The sequence below is a fragment of the Diabrotica undecimpunctata genome, chromosome 9 (assembly GCF_040954645.1).
Source record: "Diabrotica undecimpunctata isolate CICGRU chromosome 9, icDiaUnde3, whole genome shotgun sequence".
Lineage (NCBI taxonomy): Eukaryota > Metazoa > Arthropoda > Insecta > Coleoptera > Chrysomelidae > Diabrotica > Diabrotica undecimpunctata.
The window spans coordinates 112603821-112624294 of record NC_092811.1 but is presented as its reverse complement, the minus strand read 5'-3'; the positions used below and the strand labels follow the sequence as shown (position 1 = coordinate 112624294).

Here is a 20474-nt window from a genome sequence, read left to right as displayed (position 1 = left end):
TACAACTTTTTTCCAATTTGTTCGTTCTTCCATCAACCTAGGGTCAAATGGAATGTTCATTTTCCGGAGATCTGCTTGGATGTTATCTCTCCATCGCATTCTGGGACGTCCGAGTGGTCTTTTGCCTGTGGGAATCTCCTCTCATACCAGTTTTACAAGTCTCACCCTATGTGGTAGGCAAAATATTTCGTTATAATGTTATAGTCCTATCTTAAATTTGGACGTCTTCTTGGTCTTTTGACGCATCTTGGATACCACAGTGTAATTCTAGTGGAACAACTATTGTCAGTTCTTCTCGCTAAATGTCCCGCCCACTAGCTCCTTGTACATGGTTTTTGTTTTTGTCAAGTTCATTTTTAGGCCAACTTCATTGCTAGCTGCATTTAGGTCGCTTATTAGTTCTTGTAGTTCTGCAGGATTATTAGCAATCAGAACGTTGTCGTCTGCAAATCTTAGATAGCTGAGGTATTCTCCATCAATCGATATTCCTTTCTTCTATCAGTTGCAGTGAAGAGCTTTGGTGATATTGCGTCACCTTGTCCGACGCCTCTGGTAGTGGGAAATTCTGGAGTGTTTTTATACATTTTTATCTTAGCTTTTACTTGTCTGTATATATTTGCTGTAATTTCTATGTACGGTTTGTCAATGCCTTGGTTGGTCAAAGCTTCTCTTACTGCCTTGGAATACATAGAATTGAAAGCCTTCTCGAAATCTGTAAAGCGCTATGCTAGCGGTATTTCATATTCTTTAGCTTCACTCATTAGTTCTCGAAGTGTATGAATATAATACATGATATTGAATCCACTTCTGAAGCCAGCTTGCTCTCTCAGCTATGCAGCATCTAATGTGTTTTTAATCTGTTGCGGATATTTTTTTGATAATCATTTAATTGCCACTAGCGAAGAATTTTAAAATTTTGAAAAACGGCTCGGATTATCAAGGTGCTTGGACATCCCCTGATATAGTCTATATGTTATTATAAATACAATTGACCTATTTTCTGCAATATTTTAAGCCTTTTTAAAAGTTCTTGCTGTTACATACTGAATATTTCTATATTGGAATGTTTTATCCATCATGGGTTACATGTTTCTAGCCTTTGTTTATTATGAATTAATTAGTTTGTGTCCTAACCTAGGTAAATAATTTTTTCTTAGACATCTTACATGTTATGAAACTGTAGTCACATAATCAAAGTTCTCAGTGTTTTATGCAAACATTATTGTCTTCAGATAATTATGTTACTTATTATTCTCCTATTATTAGAATTTAGAATTTAGAATTTTTTTACATTATTAACGAATTCCTACGTTTGAATTTAAACCCTAAATACATCGTAAAACCTACAAACTTGTGAATAACTTTTGTTAGTTACTTGAACTGAACTTACCTATATATGCAGATCATTAGCAGACGATTCCTCCGCACCACCATTAATTTCATGGACAAGAACTGGGTCAGTATTAAACATTGGCGTCGATGTAAGGAGTAAATGAGTTCAGAATGTATAGATAATTTGTATTTTATCCAGTGGCATGTCATAACGGGGAAAGCAATGCTTTTCGGGTTAATAATATGCCTTGAGAAAAATTTATTAATTATCCTAAAGAATATTGCAGGACTCTGAATGAGTTACAAAAATGTTCCCGGGTATTCAAATGCAAAGTAACATCAAGAAACTTTAAAATATTTAGGTATCTCTTATATTTTGACTATGCACTAAAAAAATCCTAATATAATGATTAATATGACGCTAAAATCTGGTTGTTTCGTTTTATTTTACAACGGACAACTAATAGATTAGACCTATTGTTGAAAAATAACTAGTACTCATATTGTCCTTATGTCTATTTTGATCTATTGACGTCCATATGATTATTTAAATTTACCTATATCTAATACTAAGCCTGCTACAGCTATACGGCTCATTTTCTTTTCATTTCTTTTAATTGGAAAAGTGTCATCTGATAGACTGCCGCATTAGCAATGCGTAACACTTTATATAAATAGACTATACGACTGGTATGTCCATTCTTTTATTCCTAATATTATTGATGGCATTATTAAGGGATAAAACTATGTATCTTTGAAAAACTTATAACAGAAAATCAGTTTTCACTAGTCTGTCAGACAACTTAAATTGGTTTGACCAGTTTTTTTCTTCTCTTCTTCTAAAAGTGTCTATGATGTTGGTGACCACATTGATCCATCTTATTCCACTGCAGCTCGAAATAGTACAGCTGACGTTAAACCAATCCATTTTCTAAGATTGGTAACCAGTGTTAATATATTTTTTTTTCTTAGCGTCTGGAGAACAGTTATGTTAGTTATATGGTGTATATATGAAACCCGTAACATACGTCGGTAGGACCACATTTTAAATGACTCTTAACATTTTATGGCATCTTCTGTGAGACTCCAGCTTTCTACTATGTAGAGAAGGACTCTAAAGACGCAACATCTAAGAATTGTTCATCATTCAATCTTCGCTTATCCACTGCTGGGCATAGATCTCCCTCATAATTTTCCATCTATTTCGATCTTGTGCCTCTTGCATCCAATTCCTATGACAACGTTTTAGATCGTCAGTCCAACGTGTTGGTGGACGACTTCTGCTTCGGTAGGCATCATCTCTTGGTCTCCATTCCAGTATCCGTTTTGTCCATCTATTATCTGTCATTCGAGCCACGTGACCTGCCCAGTTCCATTTCAGTGTTGCTACTCTCTCTACGGCATCAGCCACTCCTGTTCTTTGTCGTAGCTGGCGATTTGGGATCTTGTCTCGTAGTGAAATGCCTAACATAGCACGCTCCATCGCCCTTTGACACACACGGATCTTTTGAACTGTTCTCCTTGTCATGGTCAACGTTTCCGCACAAGTTAACACTGGCAAAACACACTGATTAAACGTTTTTCTTTTAAGGCATATTGGTATATCAGACGATTTGAAAATATGGTTCAGCTTGCCGAAGGCTGCCCAAGTCAGTCTTATACGACGGAGAAGCTCAACGGTTTGGTTATTTGGTTTGGTTAAGAATTGTTATGCGTATGTTAATACTTAAAGATAGGTTACAAAGTATCTCACTCAAGACCGTTAAAAGAGCTCTTTTTCAATACTAGTTTTTATTTCGTAGCTATGATCCCAGGTATCCTTTATATTGTAGTCCAAGTAGCTCATTTTCTCCACCCTTTCTAATGGTGTATCTTTTCTTATAATTTGGGCACTAATATTGGTGTTCTACTACTCATTATTACTGTTGTCTTCCTACAAATTAGTTTAAGGCCGTATATTTATAACATGTTCTACTACATTGTCTAACATTCTTTGGAGCTTTTGAGCACTATATACCAGCAATACAGTGTTGTCCCATTTAATATTATGTTAAACAGTGCTGGTGATAGTATGCATCTCTGTCGAACTCCTTTTCTAACTGCTATTTTCGAATCGCACTGTTGCTTATTGTTAGAGACATAAGTTTGAGATTAGTTTTGTATCCTTAACATCGTATCTTGATGTTTTTTGGGTATCGATTATTTTCTTATGTAGTACTTTACCAAATGCCTTCTTGAAATCGATGAAACACGTAACTATATCGAAATTGACATCCCTGGATTTATATAAAAGTTTACTTTTAAACCACATGTTTCCATGAGTGCATATGTCTCCTATTAACATAGTCACCACTCTCTGGGTTATTCGTAATATCTATTAATTCCTCAAGGTATTTTAATTTAATCACAGGATTAAGATTTATATTAGTTAGTCTTAGGGAAGCCTGTTGCATTATATCTTTAATGTAATGCACCTCTGATTGTAGCATCTACGAATTTATAGAAAAATGTACAATGCTTTTTCATGTGGAGAGAAAAATTAAATAGTCGAGGAGATGAAACAATAAACCTTCAAAAATTGGCGCAGTAAGACAAATTCAGATGCAGTTTAGTGCATTTGATTCGTTAGAGCGTCAGGAAATTTTGTGAATTAATGCGATCATAAAGAAATGAAAAATTGCATTTTTGCATGGATTAAAAAAATTACAACTAAGAAACTATTGACAAGAATGAGTTTAATTTTGTTAGATAGGGGTTTTCAAGGTCGCTGAATACAGATATGATAACGACGATGGTTCTCGAGCTACCTGCTGTCCTGGGTAGACCTCGTCTCCTAGAATTTTATGTTATTTTCATTTAAAATCAGTCAAAAGTCATTACTTGAAAGGTTTTCGAGATCACTGAATACGAATATTATGACGGCGATGATCCTCGAGCTACCTGGTGCCCAGGGTGGAACTCGTCTTCTAAATTTTGTTGGTACTTTCATTCAAAATCTGCCAAAAGTCATTACTCGAGTGTTTTCGAGGTCAATAAACATGAGCGTTATGACAACCATGATCATCGAACTACCTGGAGCCCATTTTGGACCTTGTCCCCTAGATGTTTATGTTATTTTTATTTTAAATTAGTCAAAAATCATTACTCGGGAGTTTTTGGGATCAATGAATACGAATATTAAGAATATTAAGAATATTAAGACGGCAATGATCTCGAAGGTAGCTGGTGCCTAGCGTGGATCTCGTCTCCTAAAATTTTTTTTGTTATTTACGATTTTTTTTAACAAAAACTTGAATAGACGAAGTGACTTTGGGCACCTGATACATTGGAGATCATCGCCGTCGTAATATTCTTGTTTAACAACTCCAAAAACCTCCTAGTAAAGACTTTTGGCTGATTTCGAATGGAAATAACATAAAGCTTCAGGAGACGACATTCACACTGCACCAGGTAGCTCGAGAACCTTTAGCAATTTCTTGAAAAATTTATAAAGCTTTAAGAACTTAATCTTGTTGCTAGTCGGCAACCCACGACTTTTTTTGCATTCAACATTCTGGTTTCCAATTACTTAATAATAGCTTGAATAATTTCCGAAAGTTAATGTGCTTACCAAAATTACAAACTGCAAATGAGCCAAGCTAAACGAAACGCAGATCAACATCAAATAAAGAAAAATTCCTAGGGGGTGTCAACTCCACTTATTGAAAAAACAACCACTTGGAAATTCTCGTGACTGGGTCTAGAAATATTTCTTATTTACGAACGATGCAGCGATCAGATGATACTATGCGTATCAAAAATAGACGTTATATCGTCTCTAATGCAAGGTATGTCTTCACTAAGCTCACTAATTTTGACTTAGTAAATAATAATAGTTTGTGGATACCTGTAATACTAAAAATACTATCCCTAAGGACAATACCTATTGTAAAACGACTACAAAAGTCAGCCGTTCAAGAAATCTCAGTCATATGGCACCCCACGTTGGGCGCCATGTCTCTGCTGAAGCGGCGAAGAGGCCAAACAGCTAGTATCGTTGGTGTAGCTTTTTTGTTTTTATAGCTCGATTCGACAGGGAGCTCCTTCGGATTTGAAATGAAAACAAGTTGCTAAGAGGTCAATAACTGGCCTCAGAGTCTGGAGTAGCGGGCAAAGTCCGAAAAAGGTGTCGTTGATGCTGGGAAGCCTGTGCACGACTGCTTGACCAGATTTCGAAATTATTTTAATTTCAGCTCCTATTAGTTGATTTGCAAATGTTTATTTAGTTATACCTTATTCACACCTGTTATCTTATCCTAAATATCCATAAAACGTTTCCTCTTACCCATTTTGACACAATGTATCGGGGATATGACTTTTCCTCTCACAGTCTGTCCTGGGGGGGGGGCAGTTAATGCAGATCTTAGACTCAAGATCTCAAACCGGCACAGATCGGGTGCCTTCTCTTACCTTAGTCTTTGATTACATAACGTTGGATCCTTTGAAATAGTATATATGGTCATAATAGTTAGTTTTACTTTTATAATAAATTTTACTAGCTAACAAATTTTATTAATTTAAACTAGTATTTCATTGTTAAACATACTAGACTATCAGGATATTTTTAGTAGTTACCAGAAGCTTCACATTTCAAAAAGATTTAATATTCTTATTGCGTTTATTTTAAAGTCCCAGCTTCATAGAGTTTTATGAAGTAGATATATAATTGTTATTTTGAATGTGGATCTTGTTTGCCTTTTTATTTTTAAACTTCTTAATTCTTAAGCATATTTTTATTAAAATCTTCTGTTAAACGTTTATACTTTGAAATTTAATGCATTATATAGCTGTAGCCAATTAATATCCAATCTCTCCGCCACTGTACTGTCTCTAGGTACTAGACTCCGACATCCTGAACTTCCTAATCATCAACGCCGTCTCTTCGGGCGCCTGTAACATGTTCTTCGTCAGTCAGTCACCACTATCATTTTTTTGTCTTATCGATAATATTTTTCTTTTCAGGAGTACTACAAGTACCGCACGTACCATCTCGAGACTCACCAGTCGTTTTGATGATGTTGAAAGAGCGTGATAACGCGTCGTCTCCTTGCTCGAGCTTAGGTGGTTCCTCTGGGATTGAAGCTTCGTCTTGTGCGGGATGCGGAGAGCGGATCCACGATAGGTACTACCTCTTGGCCGTTGACAGACAGTGGCATGCGTCATGTTTGAAATGTTGCGAATGCAAGTTGCCTCTGGATTCAGATTTGACGTGCTTTGCGCGTGACGGGAATATTTATTGTAAAGAAGATTATTACAGGTGAGTACGCTTATACAGAGTGGGAAAAGGTCTGATATTGGATAACTGTATGAATATAGCAAATCTTGCAGCCTACATAAACGTTTATATCACATAATTTGTCACAAAAATAGATAACATTTACAGATAACACCTCTACGGATAAAGCTTTATAAAAGTTACTTGTAAAATGTTTGTCACTTTCATATTCTAAATGTTGATAAAGGCTGATATTTACAATAATGTATTTAAGATATTCAGGATGTGCTAAAAAAGAGCTTAAAAAAAATTTAATAAACACCAATTTGTAGTTTTTTTAAAAGCTACACAGTTATGTATATTAAATTTTTTTCTAGCCCTGTATTTTAAAAAAAGTTGTGCTGAAGGGGCTTGAAGATGGTACAAAACGTATGCGAATACAACCTTTAAACAATCATATCCCGTTTAAATTTTAGTTTATAAAAATAAAAATAATCTTTAGTCGAAAAAGTTGTTTTTTTTAGTCCAGCATTTTTTTTTGTATCTTTTTTAGTTGTTGAGTTATTTTGAAACTAGGGATATTTTTTGAGAAATTTCGAAAATACTGTCTTCACTTTAAACCCAATTTTTTCAAAACTAAACCTTCTAAACCACTTAAACTTCCAGAACGTAATGCTTTTTGTATAAAAATAATGTAAATTGTAAATTAACAACAAATAGGTAAAAGAAATAATAAGTTAGACTTACTCACAATCAATTTAATTTAACTAATCGAACGACCGGTTTCGCTTTCTATAATATGCAAAGCATCTTCAGGTCACGATACAAAGTTAAAATGCTGAAAATAATAATAAATAATAATAAATTATTATTTTCAGCATTTTAACTTTGTATCGTGACCTGAAGATGCTTTGCATATTATAGAAAGCGAAACCGGTCGTCCGATTAGTTAAATTAAATTGATTGTGAGTAAGTCTAACTTATTATTTCTTTTACCTTTTGAAATGGACTCACACAAGCAACACATTCATGATTTTAACAACAAATAGTTTTATCCAGGGTGGTTTTGGCAATTGGCAGAGGTGAGTTTGTTACTTTCTGAACAAACGGTCAAAATATAAACGGACTATTTTAATTATAACTTACCTAATTTTCATACATATTACTTTTATCAGTGATCATTTTAAAACATGCTTTTTTACCGTGTAATTTGAGAACTTTGAGAAATGAATAATTCCAAAAATATTGACTTTTTGAAAAAACTCCAAAGAACATTTTTGTCTTAAAATTTATTATTGTAGAGACTACCATGTTTTTTTTGATAAACATTTTCCCCCCCAGTTGGGGTGGTTATCACCGCAAAGAAAAAGTACTATTGTCATAGGATAGTTTTTGATATTTAAGCTATTTTTTAATAACTGTCAAAATTTAAAGCAAATCGATGCACATAAAAAAAAATCTGAGATTTTCTACTATTTTTACCGTCATATCCTGGAATACTACTACTACCTACAGTCTAAAGCTATAATATAAAAATGAATCGCAAAATGTGTTGGTAAGCGTAATCTTAACAATTCTTTTTATAAAATGTTCCTTGAAGTCTAAGGATGGTTTTTTCGGCGAGAAAAATTCAAATAATTTCTGGAAAAACCCTAATACAGCCCTTTTTTCCCATACCAATATTTTCTAACTAAATGTAGAGTCAGTTTGAACTTTATTGCTATTCATTAAAGTTTATATTAAATTACAAGCTTTTACTGTTATCTTAACAATGTAAGTGTGTCTCTAACGTCGAAGAGTCAATTTGCGCTTTATTGTCACTGCACAAAGTTCAAATTCAATCAAATATATGCGTATGCGCGTTCGTGTGTGTGCGTGTTCGCGTTGGAGAATCTAATGCGTTTACACAAAAGTGATAATATCTTGAACCCGACCAAATTGAAAGTCAAAAAACGTAAGAGCTATATTATTTGATTGTCCTCGCAATATTCTTTCTTTTGTTTTAGTTTCGGAACACGACATAAATTTCATCAGTTTTCACGTCATTGCATCTGTCAAACAAACCGCGTTAAAAAGCGTGTATTATCTTTAATAATTAATTTATTATTAATTTAATATACTCTATACACATACAACATTGTTTTGGCTTAAAGGACTTGACTTCAAGTCATATCAAATTTAAAAAAAGTTAAAAAAACTAAAACGTAGTGTTATATCCTCTTTGATTATATTCTCTTTCACAGACAAATCAGAGATTTCACAGACAACAATAACCTGTCAATTTGCCGGTGTACATTAGTGTACACACACGTGTTATTTTTCTTGGATTTTCTGTTACCTTATCTACTCAGTTTTCTTTCGTCAACTTGATAAACGAAACAAATTCTCCAGTTTTCTTTGATTTATTTTTGATTGATTTTTTTATCTCGTGTTTTGTGCAAAGTGTTTTAATAACTGTGATTAATAATTATTAAGTATATTCGATATGCCTCCTATAAGATGAAGTAATTTAGGTAGAATAACCCGAAATGCTACAAAACCAAACTAATTACTGATCTAATCATACTGCAAAAAAAGGTCTACTTAGGTCATCCGAGCTGACCCTCACACATCGCCCTATCGTCATGGTGACGGTTCTATTCAGTAGAATTGAAGAAATAAACTGCCACATTCCAAATCTATTTGACAGAACGAAGTCTGTCGGGTCCGCTAGTATTAGATAATTTAATACGTATTATGAGATATCTTTTACATGGAATAATGTGTATTATGATTCCTTCTCTTTCTTTTCTTAATTTTATGGTTTAGGCGATCCCATCTTTTAAAGGGACATCCTTCACTTATATTTCCTTTCGGTTTGCAAATTAGTATTTTTGATTAGTCGATTTTTTATTCATTATGTTTATACGTTTTTCCACTTTGTTTTATATTGTTTAATTTTATCATATTATATCATTTCGCTGGCTTGGTGGCGGTTTCTAAGGAGGTGGTAACTTCTTTTCTGTTTATGTTTCTTCTATCATTTATTTATTTGGTAAAAACAAATTTGTGTTCCATGTAAATCATTTTCGATTTGGTTAAAGTTTTTTCTCATGATTGCTAATGCGTTTGTTTTGAATTTTTTTTTGGTTCATTCTAAACTTCTTTGAAAATTTCTTTGCACTCAATTTTTTTACTTAATAAGTAATAAGTACTTAAGATATACACGTTTATTTTTAATTAGCTTTTATTTTAATGCGTAGAACTCCAAAAACATTGGTGACCTGACATTTTCTTTGTCCGCAGAGGATCTAAATAGTGCTGTAATGCTAAATACAGACCACTAGCGTAGCTTTTTAAGTCACGATATTCTTCATTGTCGAAAACCATGTCCCCCTGAACAGCGTAGCTTTTTGAGTCACGATATTCTTCATTTTCATTGAGTTTACATGTAATAGTTCATATTTCTGATTTTTTAACACGTAGACAAAATACTCCTATTATATTCTTGTTTAGAGATTGTAAAACTGCTTGATTCGTCACTTTGCCGATAATTTTTTTTTATTATTTAGAAAAAACATATAATCCACATCAACCACGCAGGGTTATTAGTGGAGTAACGTACACAAGAGTTCATTTTATTTACATTAAATAGATGTATATAAACGTAAATCTTTTAAATAATTTATTACATGGTCAGTGTTTATGGTTAAAATGGTTTTGATGTCATCTGAGATTCCATATTTTCTTCTTGTTTCTTCGTGGTACTGGCAGTCAATCAGAATATGCTTCACCGTCAGTGGGAGAGAACAGTTTCTGCAGGCTGGAGAAGGTTCTTTGTTGATTAAGAATCTATGGCTCAGTGCAGTGTGTCCAATTCTTAGTCGGTTAATTATTACTTGATCCCTTCTATTGAAGAAATTATTCAAGATGGTCTTCACAAGGGGATAAATCTTATATAGTTTGATTTCTGAATCTTTCCAGTAGTCTTGCCATATGTTCATACAGTGGTCTTTAATTAGGTTTTTGAGATCGAAATATGGGTAATTTATTGATTTGGTTGTGTATTGTGAGTTTATTCGACTTGTGTTTGCTAAGTTATCCACTTTCTCATTTCCAGCTATTCCTACATGCGACGATACCCAAATAAATGCTACTTCTTTTCGAGTTGATTGAATTAAATTTATCTCATTTTTTATAGACCGTAATATTGGATTTGTAGGGTATATTTGTTTTACACATAATAGAGCATTTAATGAGTCAGTAATGATGACACATTTATTCTCACTACACGTTTTGAAGAAAATTAAGGCTTCCAAAATGGCTGTGGTCTCGCCTGTCAGGATGCAGCAGTTTGTAGGTATGGATATAGTGTGAGTAGTGTATTTACAGTAGTATGCAGCAGCATGTCCGTCATGAACTTTAGAGGCATCACTGAAAATTTGGAGATGATTATGATAATGAGATATCACTTCGGAGTACAAGTGTTTAATGAAAATCGGATTTGTAGTTTATTTGGGGTATTTTGTGAGGGTTAAATCAATGGTAAGTGGTTGTAATATCCATGGAGGAAAATTTTCACTGACTTGTAGAGATCGATTTAGCTTATCCATATCAAAGTTAGAAGATTTTATTCGTTCTATAAGGGGAGTACTATTTTTAGTTGGTTTTTGTAGAACCAATACTTGGATGGCAAATTTGGGAGAATACTGGATGTTGTTTCTGTGCTGATATTTTCCCTATATACTAGGACTAGTTCTGAAGGCACCCAGTGCTAATCATTTCCTTAAAGTTCTGCGGTACGCCCACATCTTAAAAACCTGAATTATTTTACACATTGTTTCAGTGAGTGTTTATTCTTACATTCCGGAGAATATATTGGTAAAGATATAACACTAATCAACGTATTCTTAAGGTAATTATTAAGGTAATTTAGTTGTTTAATACATTTTGTGCTTTTGAATTCGTGAGATCCTGAAATTCCATTTTTCATTCTCTAACAACCCAAGCATTTGTACCATTGGGCTCTTTCCACTGTTTCTCCACCTATCCTGATTTCAGTTAAGCTGTTTTTAGATTTTTGTTTTTGCTGATGAATATCTATTTGGTTTTCTTTATTTCAAACCTTATCAAACGAACCTTATCTGGGCTCGTCTGATAAAAAAGATCTTCATTTTTATTAAAGATTAAGTTTATTATATCTGCTATTATTGTTTCCTACACCCAATCTAGAATTTTTGCATCTTAGAAGTTTGTTCAGATATTTTGCTTGGTGGTTCTTAAACATACCAGGATCTCCTTTTGGTGGCCCTTGTAGTTTTTGTCTTTTGAGGTTCAGCACTTGCAATCGCATAATACATGTTTACAGCTTATTCTTAGTTTATTCCTCTGTTCTTTTTGTACACATTCCACCAATGAAGATTGTCCCATGTATTTGTTTTGGGATTCTCAGATCCATTCGAAGTTGATCTGCTTTTTTATTGCCTTCGATGACTTAAAACCTTGGCACCCAGTCAAGCTCAATCTTGTTCTGGTCTCCCAGTTCATTCCGTTCTCTCATGCAGTACACCAGTGTGGACGTCACTTCCTAGTACGCTAGTGACTTGCCGCTGGTTGTCAGATAATTATATCGATTTGCTCTTTTTCAAGCGATCTTATCTGGGCCCTGATTCTATTTCATTTCGATGTCGAAATTTAAAAGCGACTACGCCATGACAGTTGCAATCGCTAGCGAATCTCATTCATTTCGATTGTAGTTAAAACTGGGGATATTTACTTTATCATTTTGACACTGCTGAAAATTTGGGTTGGCCCTGTTGTTTATTGGCTACACTACGCTTGTTGGATGTTTGTTGTTTGTTTTGTTTACGTTACGTGAACGTCTTTTTTTTCTTGTTTGAGTTGTTAAATCATAAATATTGGCCATTCTCAATTATATTTTGAATTGAAAGAAAAGATGACAAGAAAAAAAAAAGGCGATGTGGGAAATCCTTAAGTTATAACCACTAAGATTTGACTTAGTGGTTATATTCTAATATATTTTTAAATTTACTGCAGCTTGGTAATACTAACCCTAAACATTTTGGGTATCCTAGAGGCATAAACACCTTCTTCCAAATATGGTTCTAATACCCTTATTAAATAATTTGCAACTTGTTTATTAAGCCGGAATTGCTGCCTAAATTGAGCATCACTTAGTGAAAAAGAATTTTGAGTATCCCATTACATTCTTTTTATCCTCCGTTATGAGCGTCGGATATCTATCCTCTCTAATTCCTCCAAAACTAGCAAATGTCCGTAAAACACAGCCATATTAATACTTTTTGCCTCAGTTTTCCTTGCAAGGATCAAAACACCGCCTACCTAAACTGAACCTAAGTTCACTTCTCCCAGTCGGCAGTCGGCCCAGTCCAGTCAGTCATGTCAGATTAATTTCGACTCGAAATTAAATTTCAACCACTTTCTTGAAGTTGAAATTAATTTCGATAAGTCGAAAATTAGTGACGTCGTTTGGTTAGTTCAGCTGAAATCCACAAGGTTCGCAAAGTCGCATTTCGACGTCGCCATATTAATTTCGACATGTTTTGAGTCGAAATCTCAATTAGAATCAGGGCCCTGGAGTAGATTTTCTCATGTGAATCAATTTTACAATAAAGAAGTCCTTCGTCACATTCTTTGTGATATTCATAAGCCCTGTCCTCTCATTGCTAGTTTTTGCACGTTGCTGAGTTTGGCTTTTGCAGCTGTTTAAAGCATATTCATCTAGCATATCGTCGCTGCATAGGTAATTGAGACTTTGATTACCATGGTATACACCTAGTGCACCATTAGTGTCAGATCTCTCTGTTTAGCTGAATTTCTTGTTTCTGCAACTCTAGATGACCTAAACACTTTAAGTTCCGTCTGCTTGTGACTACAGTGGATTTGTGAAAACTTATATGTAGCTCCTTCCTATTAGTTTATTGTCTCATTAGTTTTGGAGCTTCGTTAATATGATCCCTGCCTACCGTATTGTACTTTTCTTGCGAGATAATTATCAAATCATTAGCATGTTCAATTGTTTTATATTGATTTACCTTTAAAGTCCCTGTTACTTGTTCATCACCAGATTCCTTAGCAGTGGTGACAGAACTCCTTGAGCCATTACGGTTTCTACAAGCATGGTGATATTTACAGCCTATTTCTGAGCATAAATTATATCCAGTCCAAACAAGCATCCTCGATTCCTTCACGTCCCAGGACATTGGCTATAGATATTATCAAAGTGTTGTCTAATGCCTTCATAACCAAAAAAGGTCCTAGCTCCCATCTTCTTTTTTCAATTATGTTCTCCACTTTTTTTACGAGTATGTGAAGTGATGTCTTGGTTGACTTCTCTACTCTATAGGCATGTTGTTCTTGATGTATTGGACTGTGTACCAAAGGCATGTTGTTCTTGATGTATTGGACTGTGTAGCAATATTTTATCTTTGATATACCCATCGAGCAGTTTCTCTAATGTCTTCTGTAGCAATTCATTAGACTTATTGCTGTTAAAGACGTTGCCTCTTCTGGTCCTCTTGTCTCCGGTTTAGAAATGAAATTTACCCTAATTTCTCTGCATTCTTTAGGTATGTACCCAAAAGCTACACTACTTCTAAGTACATTGCATATTTCGAAGTACAAAAGTTCCGGTCCTTTTTGTAATAACACTGGATAAATACCATCCAATCCTGGTGATTTATATAGCTCGCATGAATTAATGGCCCATACTGCTTTTTTATAGTTTATAATCTTTTTGACTGTCTGTCAGTTAGTTCTTGAGGATTTCAGCCGAATCTCGTTGCCTGCTTATCTCGAGTCAATTGGTGATTCAACTATTTGTGGTCAAGGAAAGTGCACTGTGAAAAGCTTTATAATCTTGTTCCTTCCTGTATTGGTGTACTTGCATTTATCCGTTAGGAGTGAGTTATTTGGTTGGGCTTAGACATTTGTCTACTATGGTCTGTAACAGATGATAAAAGTACCTGTGATATTTATCTGTTGCTATCAAAACTGTTTTATCACCATATTTTTAGGTCGTTGACTATTCCATTGCCAATTGTACTTTTTGTAATTTTCTCCGAAAATATTATTTGCATATAAATTAAATAAAAGCGAAGAGAGCACATTCCTTCAAATGTCTGATCTTTAATTCTAATATCAGCTGTCTAAATTCAGTAAAAAACTATTATATATTATCTAAATGACCCTTTCATTCAGACCTATATCATTCATAATAGCAATTAACTTTTCTTGTGGAATAGTGTCAAATGCTGTCTCATAATCGACAAAGCAGGCATATACATCAACATTTACATCTCTGTATAAAAACCTGGATGCCAAATAACGCCTCTCGAAAATACTTTTGAATTCCGACTCAGATTTATTAATATTTTCTTCACATTTGCTATAAATTCTATAGTGAATGATTTTCAAGAACAACTTTAGTATATGGTTTATTCTTAGGTATCGCTACGGATGTTGATTTAAGCCAGCTTTACGGATTATTCTCGTCTTGTACATAGAGCTGAGCAAGTTTAATAGGAGTGAAATATCCCTATTATCCCAGTTTTATCCCTATTACCTACAAAAATATTTTTAATATATGTTTTTCATTCTTGCAATTGTCGTTTTGTGCTATTAAGAATTTGCTGTTCCTAATTTATAAGACTTATACTATTGCTCTTTTTATATTGACCTGCTGTCTGTGCGATTTACTTGTATATTATTGTTACAAACATGCATTCGGTGTGGCCCATGTAACGGTTGCATCTCGAAAGCGCCGAGAACTTTCCATATATGTATCGAGCGCGGGAGAGGTCGATCCGTCAAACAACGAATTAGAGGTAGGACTACTCCAGATGATTCTAGAACAATAATTTTGGTATATATATTGGAGGAGTTGATAAGATATAATCGTGCTGTAAACCTATAAATAAATATATTTATATAAATTCGAACCGCTCGTTTTATTTAAAAACGCTACATTATTAAATGAGTCGTGTTTAGTCTCTAACTGTTCTATATTCCTGCATTGCTACTGTTAATAAATCTTCCTTGGCTAGTCTAATCTTAGACCTAAATCCTTTTTGAATCTCTCTGTACCTGGTAGGATTGTTTTTATATTAATTTTAGGATGTCGTCGATTATCAAGCCTTTTTCTTAGCCATCTCTTTTTAATTACTACTTGATTCCAGCGTTGCAATCTTTTCCTGCTATTTATTTATTTTGTTGCCTAGAAGCTCTAGAGTTCCTTTTTAAATAAATGTTTTCAACTTCTCCGATTTATTATTTATGTCTTGTTTTGTAGATTGTTTTTATATTTATTGGATTAAGCGTCCTTATTAAATATTTCGTCTTGTAGCAAATATACTTTAAAAATTTCTTCTTGTCTGGGTTATTCGTGTGATAATTTTTTTTTCTTTTTTTGATAATTCATAATGTTAAAAATGTCTTCAAGAATATTCTCTATCTAGATGTCATTTTTATATGTTTTGCAACTTTTTTTTTAATATTTATTAGTTAAGCGAAAACGGACTGGAGACACGATTTGTTTTTCAAATTATTGTAAATCCTTGTGCAGCCTGTTCTGCTCGGATTTTATTTTTTATTTAGTAGCAAATTTAACAAGATCGATGATAAACTTCTTAAGTCCGTTTTTATTATTTATTATCGAATAGTTCAGTGTTTCGATGCAAACAATTTTCGCTGTTTATATCTTTTCGATCAAAACTGGTAAAAAAAAGTTAACAATAACCATGAAAACGTTTTATCATCCCACAAATGACAGCGTTGGCAGGTCAAACAAATCTAATGACGACGAACTGTTGGCTGGTCGATGAATGCCTGTTAATAAAGACTTGGGAATTGTAACGACGTGTTTGTCCGATTTGTCGAGATATAATTTTGATGGGTGGATAGCGATTGATATGTAGATAATATTTTGTTATTTTTATTCCGTTATCTCCCTGTCATAATATTCTATGTCAGTTGAAGACTATATTATTTGGAAAATTATATACTTTAATAGATAGATTATGAATACTTGTATATTATAAATATATATATATATATATATATATATATATATATAAATATATATATATATATATAAATATATATATATATATATATATATATATATATATATATATATATATATATATATATATATATATATATATATTGTTCGTTAAAATTGAAAGGGCGGAAGTCATTTTAACTTTGTTTTGCTGTAGATCAAAATTTGTATTGGGGTGAATCTAGTTTCTTGTGGCATTTTAAATTAATTACTATTTAAATGGGAATAAGCCACAATTAAAGGTTAAAGTACGTTTATTCAATCAATTCGTTTCAATTTCCACTTTGGAAATTGAAACGTCAATAAACGTACTTTAACCTTTAATTGTGGCTTATTCCCATTTAAATAGTAACTACATCAAAATTTGTGCTCTTAACTTTATAAATATTAACACCATATTTTAAAATGCCTTTAAAATCATCAAATGATCTTGCAGCTTTATGTTTTAAACAAAGTGGTAAAGCATGCTTTGTATTTTATTTTACAGTAACAGAATCGGCGTTACGTTGTTTTGTTTTGAAATAATAAATAATTTAGGACTACAACCTATTTTTTCTGTGGTACTATATTAATAAAAAACAGTACAACCGCCCTTTTGGTATGACTTTATTAGGAAAAGAACCTTATAGTCAGAACCTAACATTATAAAAATAATATAAAACTTAAATTAAAAAGCAGAACATGAAGAATTGTCTTCATTACCGATAACTTCATTTTTGGTTGTTTTTAAAGATTTATAGAATGAATGGTAAATAGAAGGTACCTATTCTAGCAATTCCATTAGGTAGTTATATTTTTGAACTATGAATTGGAATTGATTTTTCATTATTTATCTGGTCCAATATCTTTGGTACGAGACCATCGAGAGAACTTTTCATGTTCCTTTTAAAATTGACAGTTTTAAATTTTTTTTGGGAAACTGTTGTTTTATAAAACATAATGCCAGGGTGGTCTCTTTCGATTTTTAAGCGCACAATTTTAGAGGATAGAAATGGTTCATAGTCTCTGTTCCGTTTCCAATTAAAAGACGGACTTGTCAATTCTTTGTCCATTTTTTCAAATTTGAAAAAGTCACTTGTTTTCAGCTCATAAACAATAAGCGGTTTTAAAGAACTGCAGGTCCTTATAAACTGGGCCCATTCATAGGGTACAGAAATACTCATAGTAGGCAGTCTTTTGTTTTTCCTCTCAATCAGTGCATGTATTGTGTCTGCTTTGATAAGTGTATGCCCCTTGGGTAAATATTTATGATGAATTCTAACTACTGACACATTATGGACACATATACATACAAAATAAAAAAAAATGGTTTTGGCCAGAGCAGTTGTCTGAATAAAATGTTACATCTTCTGTTGTAGAAGGTAAATTTTTTAACCACATTATTATAGCGGAAGCTAACTCGTTGCCACCCCTTTTTGCAATAGACTCGTCTCTCATGAAGCATGAACCTTCGGCAGTACTATCATTATAGACGGTAAAATTAAATGTCCATAAGTACGTTAGATAAAAAGATTTTCCATTAGTTAACACAGGTGTGGGGAGGCATTTTTGCAAATCCATCATTGCTACAACTTTTTTTAAATTCTGCTTGCATCTTATCTTATGCTGCTTTTTTAACTTGCATCTGTTTTCTGCGTCATTAAAATGATCTGCCTTTGTCTTAAAAATATCTTCAACTTCATTAGGATCTGCTTTTTTGCGCTTATTTTCAAAACTTTCACAGGTATCATATGTATCAATGTTAGGAAGCTTGAAATGAGGGTTGAGCTCGATAGAAAAAATGTCCCGGTACATATTTTTTGCATACTCGGTCTCATTAATCCACTCTAAATATAATTTGTATATTATTGTTACGTTTAGTTCTGGATTTAAATATTCTCTTCCAGACCTACTGCGGCAATAATGACTTTCAATTTTTTGAAAACAATTTATGTGTTGCATAACTATATGTTTTGTCTCTTCTGGAAATTGGTGGTTAGGTACATGTTGACTGATTACTAACCGAGCCGCATGATTATTTTCTTCTTTATTGAATTTCTGAGTACTTTCTCAGAGCTGGGAAGTGTAGTTAAAAAAAATGACTTGCACACTATTGTTTTAGATCCATTTCAGAGGGTAAGCATGCTGTCTTCGGTCCTTTTGATTGTCATTTCTTGGACCTCTTCTGCTAACAGTACCCACATCAACTGCTTGTGCAATAAATTTTCTTCTATGGTCCCAATCTGTCTGACTTTTCCAGAAACTATTAAATATTTGCGTTATCCTGTATATTAGTAGTACATTTAAACCTACATAATCTATTGCACGAGTGACCTACTTCTTAAGCTTTTTTATTTTATACAATTTATTTTTAAAACCTACATATTCCTCTTCTAATCGTCTCTTCTCTTTTGTTACGTTACGTTTTCAAGTTGAAGGCTTCTGCTTTCTCTGTCTAGTTTTCTTTACAACTGTTTCTGTTTTATCTCCCTTATTCCCTTCAATACTGTTATCTATGTTCAGTTTTTTGGAAAATACCTTTCGGTAATCATGTTCTTGATCACCGGTAATGGTTGTATTTTTCTCACAATCATCACTGCTACTGCTATCATCTGGTTCATATGGATTGTTAGAATATCTAGTACAAGAAAGTTTATTCAATATGGTTTCACCCTCAATTTCTTCATCCACGGAAAATTCTTCATTGGCAACATCAGAATAAATACTACAAGAAGGTTTAGCAAATATGTTTTACCTCCCAGTTCTTCATCCATGGAGAAATTTTTATTGGCAACATCACTAAACATAACAAGCTTTAACTGACAGTAGGTTTTATGGTTCTCATGAACAGAAACATGGTTTTGTTCATTAGATAAATCAAAATGAGTCACATAAGTAGGGTGAACATCAGGAATGTCTGAAAAATAACAATGCTGCAATTATTGCGATACTCCTTAAATAGTTTTATTAAAAATTAAACTCTTGTTATTGTTAAGCATGGAAAAGTAGGTTTAACTCTGTAAGATATTACACTTCACAACAGTTGTGTACCAATTTTAAGTTAGTAATGTGTAGAAAGAATAAGTATAAAATTTATTATATTTTCACAGTACATAGAAAAAAGTTCACTTATCTTCATTGTTTTCCTGTAAACACATTTTTACCATCTTCATTGCTTTTGATTCAGACATTTTTGGTTGTTCTTTATTAACACATTAATCTCGATATAGAAAAAAGTTACTTTTATCTATAAACCATGCAAAAATATTAGCTTATAACCTCAATTTTTACACAGTTGACAGGCGGTTGTCCATAGAGATTGGACTACCGTGTATTTAAGAATCAGTGTGCCATCCGAAAAAGTCAAAGAAAGTGGAGCATAGAGCTTCAGTAAAAATGCGCCATCGGGTTCTATTTTGCTCTAACGCCTTTACCTCATTTCAAGACTTTCCTTGACCTCTCATCTCGTCCATGACGGATCTTCTCCAAGTTTGTACTGGGCGACCTTTTTTTCTTCTTCTTTGGGGATTCCACTCTAGGTCAATCTTTGCAATACTGAAATTATTTTATTATTTTTCTGAGTGTGTGACCAATCCAACCCCACTTTCTGTACTTTATTTAATGTTCTACCCTTTTTTGTTCGGTCAAGTGTAGTATATCTTCGTTTCTGATGATGTTTGGCCAGAAAATAAAATACGAACAATTCGTCGTAGACATTTATTAATAAAGACCTGCAGTGTATCTGTAAGGGTTTTTGTCACTTTCCAGGTTTCACATCCTTAGGGTAGAACAAACCTGATATTTGACTGGAATATGCGAATCTTTCTC

At 33.3% G+C, this 20474-nt stretch overlaps 1 protein-coding gene across 1 annotated transcript in view; it reads left to right on the top strand.

Moving 5' to 3' along the window:
* LOC140450406 (LIM/homeobox protein Lhx9-like) overlaps window positions 1-20474 on the top strand; it is a 127247-nt gene that overhangs the window by 21310 nt on the left and 85463 nt on the right. Inside the window, exon 2 of the mRNA XM_072544023.1 lies at window positions 6334-6628. Coding sequence (XP_072400124.1) covers window positions 6384-6628 — 245 coding nt within the window. The 5' untranslated portion in view covers window positions 6334-6383. The remainder of the gene's footprint in view (window positions 1-6333; window positions 6629-20474) is intronic.